Source organism: Rhagoletis pomonella, unplaced genomic scaffold (assembly GCF_013731165.1).
Source record: "Rhagoletis pomonella isolate Grant_MI unplaced genomic scaffold, Rhpom_1.0 Rhpom_scaffold_00006, whole genome shotgun sequence".
Taxonomy (NCBI): domain Eukaryota; kingdom Metazoa; phylum Arthropoda; class Insecta; order Diptera; family Tephritidae; genus Rhagoletis; species Rhagoletis pomonella.
The window spans coordinates 40,714,114-40,722,977 of record NW_023458560.1 but is presented as its reverse complement, the minus strand read 5'-3'; the positions used below and the strand labels follow the sequence as shown (position 1 = coordinate 40,722,977).

Genomic DNA, 8,864 nt, shown 5'->3' with positions numbered 1-8,864 from the left:
AAAAATATAGAAAAAAGGTTTTTTCTTAACAGCGGTCGTCCCTCGGCAGGCAATAGGCAAAACCTCCGAGTGTATTTCTGCCATGAAAAACAGCTTCTCTTAAAAATACAATCGCCGTTCGGAGTCGGCGTAAAACTGTAGGTCCCTCCGCTTTGTGTGACAACATCAAGGCGCACGTCACAAGTCGGAGGAGAGGCTCGGCCAAACACTAACATATGTGTAAGCGCCAAATTATTATTATTATTATTATTATTTCATGAAACGACCAACAGTTCGAAAGGTATTGATGGGCTCTTTGCAATAATATATATTTTTTGTGCAGATTGTGTTCCGTAACATCTAAATTTCTCATCAGATTTTCATTTACTGTAAAAAGAAAATGATTGTAATTTCAATTTTTCGATTTTGGTCGCTTGTAACACTAATAATTTTCTTCGAAATTGGCAAAGTAATATATTTTTGTAAGAGGAATTTAGGTCGCTTATCTTGATCGGATAATTTTTTCATGAGATATTGATGAATAGGTCCGAAATGTACCAAAAACACGTTTTTCGAAAAAATTACGAAAACGCTTGTTTGAAAAGAAAATTGGCTTGGAAAATATTTTTTTTCTTAAGCGATTACCACAAAATTTGTAGAACAGTGTTATCGATATATTTGATGCTGGTCTTCAATTTCTCGTCATATCTTGTCCATACAATACAATACAATGTACAATATTTAGAACGCATTGACTAGTTGAACCTTCAAAACCAGCTTACCCTTATGTAGTTATCAATTAGTTATCGACACTGCTTTTATTTCAATTAGGAAAAGTTAATTTTAAAATATCGAAGAAAATGCGGGACAAAGGCAGGACACTTGGAAAAAATCAGTACATTTTGGGGGTTTTCTGTTTTGAAAAACTACGCAGGACAGACCTTTAAATAACAGTACGGTCCTGCAAAAAACAGAACGGATGGTCACCGTAGTTATAACACTCGTTAGGTGGAAAAAATTAGAGGCGGAGATTATTTGTAACGTATATTTTATGAGAAATGTTAAAATATATTTATTAATTTTGTTTTTAAATAATTTTCCTCACTAATTTTTCTATTACTATTGTAACAACTAAATTGTACCGAGCCATATAATGAAACTGAAATTGTATGTAGTTTAATATAAACTTATTGAAGAGTTAAAATAAAAATTTGCTGACTATTTACCTTAATTGTAAACAAATTTCAAAATGCGACTTCGTCTTTACACCAAAGTCGTCATTTGTTCAATGTTTCAGTGACGATTTCATTTTTATTTTTATTTTTTCTACAAAGCCTTTATGAAAGCATATATAAACCTACATTACAAGCACAAACTAAGTAGAAAATATTAAATGATAATAATTGAGCAATATTATTAAATAAAAATCATTAAATTTTCTATTACAATTTGTTTTTTGTATATGAAATCAGCACCAATCAGCTGTTGATAAACATAATTTATGAGACTAACATAAGTTGAAAGCTGAAAATGATATTCACAGTTGATAAAATTACCGAGCGTTACTCATTACCAGCATTTTAACAAAACTTCCAAAACGAATGTGAAGACCCCTAAAGTTTGTTTTGGTTTGATTTTTTGAATTGTAAATTGATTATGAAATGCATAGAATGAAACGTACAATGAAACTTAAGAATTTAGGGAGGGGGCTTGCGCCCTCCCCAGCCCGTACCTGCATACGCCAATGTTGCCGTCTGTCTTTCATTTCTTACGAAAGGCTTTTTAACTATCTTATACGTGTGACAAACGAGCTTGCTTATCTGCATTTGCCGCTTTATAGACGCGAGCGGGAGGAGCAGTTTGTATGCGAGGCCCTAGCCTTAGCTGCCCATTTCGACTCATTTGCATTCTTTACGAAATCTGTTAGAAACTCTACGTTTTTTGACGTTGTTTTTGACAGTTCGGTTTGTATGAAATATTTTACCATTTTCAAATTCTTTAAAACATTCATTTCACCAAACAGAGATTTGAATAGTAATTTGTATCCAAAAACTTAGCCGACGATCCCACGAAGAAAAAAATAAGACACTTAAATGGAAACCATATCGCCAATAAATTTTACACTCAATAAAATCATAAATATTAGATGCATGTAAAACCCAACAACACTATATACAGATGTCTATGACTCGAGGCTACGTTAAGTGGCAGTGAGTGTCATGACACAACAAAACGCTTCCACATAAAATATGCTGTGGCAGCCACGCAACAGGCATTCGCAGCCAAGAAAAAAGATAAACGCCTACAACAACTGAGTGGGGAGTGCGCGGGACGCAAACAATACGCTATTGAAGATCGACCAAAACTTAAGCTGATACACAAGCGCCTATATCTAAAGTAGCTTGCTGATGGCGAGAAAAGTGAAAATTGAAGCAGCCAAATATAAAATAAGAAGTGGAGAAAAAAAATCTGAAGAAACTTAATGAATTCACTTAATGGCACATTTGTCTTGCGCGCTCTATGCGCACCAAGCCAAACTGATCTTGAAGGGTGTATAAGTTGTAGCAACAACAAATTACTTACATAAATTTACATTTGCGCTCGTCTACGTGCTGCATAGTCAATGAGGCAGCCCGCCAATAAGCCGCGAAATAAGAAATCAGACAGATGCACGAGTGACAACGGCAAGCAGATGGAATGGAGCTGCACTCAACCCTGCGCCCCTTTGAAACCCCACAAAAAAAAAGTTGGTGAGTAAAACCCAATTGGTGGCTCTCCTCAACAACAAAGCAGCACTGCAGCGGTGGCATATTCAAGAGCGTGGCGAGTTGTAGGCGGCGTTGGTGGAGCTCCTTTATTTTAATGCATTGACGTTTTAAAGTTGCTGCGAAGGTATTGCGGCGGAAATGGTTTCAGTGGGACAGGGAGTAGTAGGAAGGAGGAATGGAGGACCTGAATAACAACAAGATCAACAAGTTCAGTGCAAATGCAAAGTTGCAAAAATAAAAGTAGGGCTAACAGATTGATGGTATGCAAATGAGTTTGCTGCTGGCAATCGACGCGTCGAACTCAGTTGCAAAATGGGCAGTTGCAAGTTGTTTTCTCAATAAATAAATGTTGTTGATTAGTAGTCAATTTTAAGTTCGAGCTAAATTCCTACTTATGCATCTGTGGTATATTTATAAATAATAATAACGACAAACTAGCTTTGAATGAAAGGCAAAGCCAATTCTTTCATATTCAATATATACTGCCTGAGTAGCTTAAAATAAATTTTCAAAAATGTCACATGGAGTTCTCTGCCACTAAACCTTGCTGGAACAGACCACGTTTGCTGAACGTAATAAGAATTTTGAATTTACTCCATCCTTCCACAGCCTCTGTAGATTAACACTTCTAGCACTAGGCTAATTTATGTTAAATCATTGGGGTTTGATTTATTTATGTTATAAGCAAATTGACACCTTATATTATCTAGCTTAACCTTGTTTTGAATGTTGGGGCTCATTGGAATAAGATCAAGCCTGTTGAGTACGCGCGGTTGCGCCATTAGGCATTTCTTCGCGAGTTGGGAAATGTTGACAAATCACTGCCGCTGAGCCTACTTTCTGCTATGAGCTTCCATTCGATTGTAATGAATCTTGTTACAATACAGTTATAAACACTGTTCCAGTTGTCTGAGAAAATAAGCGTAAGGTCGTGCAAATTTCGGCCCCCAAGTGTTAATCCAAATTTTTTTACTTATTTTACTCACTCTCCGTACAATGAATTTCCATTATACAGAGAAATTAGGTAGAAAAAAGTCGTATTCCCGTATTATTTTTGAAACAGTCGTGACTTTTTATCCGCAAGGCAGTTGGTCTAGATATCGTTGTTAAATCTTTGGGGGCAGGACCTATTTCGCCTGATAGAACCTGTTACGTTCAATAGTGGCCTCGTTTATTCATAACCGAGCGCAAAAAAGAACGCTCAACTCGGTTACTTAGCCCTGCCTAGATCGAATGGTCAATTATTGTCGTCAAGCTCGAGTAACGCAAGATTTCCCGAGTCAGACGGAGTTCTGTCTCGCTCACGTCAGGTGGCTGAGTTACCAAAACTATATTCACAGGTCGGAAGCAACATGAAAAGGTTTATCCATCGAGATGATTATGGGTCGCCACGTTATACTCTTTATTAGACCAGCGCTTTTTATTCTTGTACAAGGTGAGCTGCCCAACAACCTGGTGGGTGCGTCGTCGTTCATTGTGCAGAATGTCGAATCGTCTATACGCTGTGCGGGAGAGCCACGAAGTTTCCGAAAAGTAAAATCCCCATACACAAAATCCCCAAATACATTTTCTCCAAAATTTTAAAAGAAAATTTTCAAATAAGATAGCGTACACGTAATTTTTAAGCAAAAAAAAACAAACCGACTTCAATTATCATATAAAAATTTAAGATTATTTTGGTTAAAATTTTCATGATTCAATGATCGGATACCAAACCAATTTAGTATGGGACCACCTGTGAGGTAACACCTTTCCAAGAATTATAGAAATCGGTTAACGTGGTCCAAAGTTATGCGGTAACATACATAAAAAAATATATGTAAATATTCCGACGATATGTTAACCTTCTCCTTTTTGTGAAGTCGGTAAAAAATAAAAATAAAAAAAAAATATTCCGATGAACTGATAACCTTCTCCTTTTTGTGAAGTCGGTTAAAAATCAATATAAATCTTTCTTATCGCTATTATTACTTCACCTGGTACAATTTCACTATGACTTGAACTGTGTAAAATCCATCATACACATTTATGACAATATTTATATACATACATATATTTCTGTACATACTTAGATATTAGGCCATGAGGACCAGAGGCTCCCCTCTGTACAAAAAAAAAAATTGTATATGAGAACGAAGGATTTAAAAAAAAATAAATGCGGACTTTTACTAAAAAGTTCATTGCACCTTCGTGATGCTTCATATCATAGTAAACGATAACTAAAAGGGCGTACCTCGGACTATTACCGTTTCGATTCAAGTAAGGTGCACCTCAACTGCACCTCAACTGGCGCCACGTTATCGAGATCTATATCCCACAATATTTCTCTTTGCAATTAAAATTTGTATTTGTACTTTCATCTTTTGCTTTACACTATTTTGATAAAGAAATATTGTAGTTTTCCATTTATGGTTTATGTAAGTGTCTTAAACAGTGAAGTTTGTCTTTTGTGTCGCGATACGAACTTACACCGCTCTTTCGTTGCTTGTTGCGCTAGAAGTTCTAAACAGTTTTTCAGTGTAGCAGCAGCCGCCGGCAATAGCCAAGACCGGACGACGAAGAAAATTTTTACGCAGTCCGTCTCTCATATCGAGTCATAACAAAAACTGTGTGGTCTACCATGCGCAATTCTAAATGTTGCTAGTTTTGGTTGAAAATATACGCAGGATCTATTGAATGTAACTTCGTTGTACTATTGTAACTACAAGCTTTCAAGAATTTCAGTAACCGTAAAGACGCATACAGATATTCAGGATTTGAAATTAAGGCATCAGATTTAAGCTCTTGGTGAACAAAAAATTCGGTAAATACAAAAAACTCTGATGGTTATTTGAAGAAAGGGACAAATTCGATTCTTTCTCTAACAGCCGCACTCAGAAACGTTCCTTAAATTAGCTCTAACGGGCACTTAACTAATGATCGTAAAATCTGTTAATTAATGTTTCCTCTCAGAGTTAAAAATTATGAAATACACAATTTAAGTATGGCCCCAGTTGCGGCCCTTTATTTTTGTGGCATCACTCACTTTCTTCGTTCAGTTTGAAATAAAATATAAAAATAAGTATTTGTATCATTTTTCGCGCACTGGGTCAACAGACGCAATGGCTGAGTGAGCAGAGCACTGCGTGCCATTCGAGAGATCCGAGTTCGAGTGCTAGGGCAGGAACATTTTTTTTATTGATTTTTTTTTCTTGTTCAATTTTTATAAACTGTCCTTATTGAATTTTTTTGCTTTCTTGATCTAATTTTCTCTTGATTTATAGATTTTGTTGCTTTAAAAAGGAAACATTTTTTTTATCTAATTAAATTTTTAGAAACTGTTTGCTGAAAGACAAACAAGATCAATAACAGGCCAATTCTGACATCTATGTTTCAACTCACCGCTCTTTTCTGTATTTCTAATGAATTGAAAGATGTGCTAATAGTGTTATTACATTTATCGTTTAGCAATAAGTTTTCCAAAAACTAAACGAAATGAAAAAAATATTTTTTTATAATAGGAAAAACTAAAAATTTGAGAAACTGAAATTAAAAGAAAAAAGATGGATCAAAAAAGTTTCCAAACGTCAAATAAAATAAAATATGAATTTTTAAGCAATAAAACTTAAAAAAAAAAATTTATTAAAAAAATTTGTTGCCGAGGATTGAACTCGAATCTCTTGAATGACACGAAAGTGCTCTGCTCCTGGGCCATTGCCACTGCTACAGCGACGTTATCGAAATTGAAATTTATTGAAAACAAACAAAAAATTTCAAAATCATTCGTTAAAAAGTTAAGTAAAGGTTTTTGTTTACTTAAATTTAATGTACATTAAATACTGTTAATGAAGCATTAACTGACTGTGAGAGGGAATTTTTTCAAATCGTTACTGAGGGACACCTTAAGTAATCATTAAATGACTCTGAGTGCGGCTGTAAATTATATTTTTTATAATTTCGAGAAATAAGTCAACAAAAATATTTATACCAAACACTTGACAAAAGAGTATGTATCATTGTTAGTCACACTTTCGAAAAGTATATCCGAATATGTATGTAAAGTTAAACTGCTTACCAAAAATCACTTTAACTGCCGTGAGGATCCACGCAGAGCTCATAATTTATGTATGCTGCTGCAATTAAATATGCATATTTTATTCGTTGTTATAATTTCCATTCTCGCAAATCGCACGTGATGCATCATTTATGCGGCGACACCAGCTGACTTGCAGATACATTTATGCATTCGTACAAGCAAAAATGCATAATTCAATCAACGCCATGCCTCAAAAACAACGCCGCAGGCGAAGTAGGAGACCACCACCAAATTGGTGCCGCTGCACTCACTTCCCTCAGCCTTCAACTTACCATCAAATGTTGTTCGCTCGTCTCGAGAAAAAATAAGGAATTGTACTCAAATTTAACTTCAAAAATTGGCTTTACAAAGTCTCTGCCTGCCCCTCTGTAGTCCACTGCAGATACTCTTTTTTTAGACCCTACGTTGTTGTTGCCACAATCTTGGAACTGTGTCAACTTTGACAGACATGTCAGACGCGCATATCGACATCATTTATCAATATTAAGACAAAATTTAGCAAATTTCCACTTACATTCCCATATTTCATACAGATTTTCTTATTCGTTCGCTTATATGGTAGACAGATGAACAAAATTAATTTGAATTAAGAAGCACAAATGCAAATTGAAATTTCACCCTGACAGACGGCAACCTTGTGCATTTAAACAGCTGATATTGAAGAATTTTGTTTTCTGTAATCGCCAAGTGAAAATGGATAGAAGAAAAATTTTGTTATTGACATCTATTCTGTTCGTAAAAAATCAAGTTTTATTTTGTGAAAAAATTCAGTTAGTATTACTTAAATTAATAAATAATAGGGCGCAAATAAATTCTATTTTGAGCAGTCACGCGATTCTACGAGCCAGGATTGCAAATGCCCAGTCCGACGTACGGCGGATCTGGAAATTCGTAAGTAAAAATGTTCTTTTATAAGGCTTTTAACCATTAGTTGTATCCCTAAAGGACCGCAGTAGCAGATTTTGGGAGCACGATGTCCGTGCAATGGACGACGCAAGATTCAGAGAAAACTTTCATCTCGATAGGAGGGCTTTTCAAAAAGTGTGCGAAAAAGTACGAAACATGGAGAAAATTGATAGCAACCTGAGGCGTTGTATTCCACTCGAAAAGAGGGTGGCTATCGCACTTTTCTCAGTGGGTTCTGCAGCAGAGTATAGAACCGTTTCTAGTTTATTTGGAGTTGGCCGAAGTACTGTTGGTGAAATTGTTCTGGATTTTTGCCACTCAGTTTGCGATAATTTTGCGGATTGCATTAATACATACCCCCCAAATCAACAAGAAATCAAAAGAATCGTAGACGGTTTCGCAATCCTAGGGTTTCCGCAATGCTTTGGAGCTGTAGATGGATGTCACATTGAAGTGCAGCCAAGAAACGAGGATGCCGTAGATTACCACAATTACAAAGGATGGTATTCCGTGGTTTTATTGGCAAGCTGTGATCACAGGTATGTAAATTTATGGCTGCACTGTATCGCATGCATATGTATATTTTTAAATTATTTGGACTTACAGGTCAAAATTTACGTATATTAACATTGGATCTACTGGAAGAAATAATGACTCTTACATATTTGAAAAAAGTTCATTAAAACAATTTCATGAAAGCGCAGACATTTTCGTACAAAATAGCGAGCTTATTGGCGGATTCAATATACCTGTGCTACTTATGGGCGATTCGGCCTTTCGGTTATCGCGCCACATGATGAAACCATATCCATATGTAGCTAACCAACCAGCTACTGAAAAACTCTTTAACTATCGACTGTCCAAATGTCGGCGTGTGATCGAAAATGCTTTCGGCTAGCTGAAGGCTCGTTTCCGAAAAATAGGGAGAGGCTTACAAGTAGCACCTAAAAATGTTAACGTTATAATACAGGCCTGCTGTATTTTACAAAATTTTTTAAAACTTGAGAACGGTGAAGAGTCTTCCGTCTGGATGCAGGATGCAGCAGAATACGGATCAGCAAGGAATCAACCTAATCACACAACAAGAGTTGGTGAAAATGACCTAACAGCAGCGGCTATAAGGAATGCCATTGCTA

The 8,864-nt window shown here is 35.9% G+C and overlaps 1 protein-coding gene across 1 annotated transcript; it reads left to right on the top strand.

Annotated features, from left to right (window-relative positions):
- Nucleotides 1-7,635: 7,635 nt before the first annotated feature.
- Nucleotides 7,636-8,854, top strand: LOC118740753 (putative nuclease HARBI1). The gene is made up of 3 exons (XM_036472411.1): nucleotides 7,636-7,713; nucleotides 7,768-8,267; nucleotides 8,335-8,854. Exons 2-3 carry the CDS (start codon nucleotides 7,807-7,809, stop codon nucleotides 8,624-8,626), a joined length of 753 nt encoding a protein of 250 aa, XP_036328304.1. The 5' UTR covers nucleotides 7,636-7,713; nucleotides 7,768-7,806; the 3' UTR covers nucleotides 8,627-8,854.
- Nucleotides 8,855-8,864: the final 10 nt, after the last annotated feature.

Excerpts from the sequence above, each read along its gene's own strand:
- LOC118740753 (XM_036472411.1), top strand. The coding sequence starts at position 7,807 with ATGGACGACGCAAGATTCAGAGAAAACTTTCATCTCGATAGGAGGGCT. Across the intron at positions 8,268-8,334 it reads TTGGCAAGCTGTGATCACAG|GTCAAAATTTACGTATATTA; the intron begins GTATGTAAATTT and ends TTGGACTTACAG.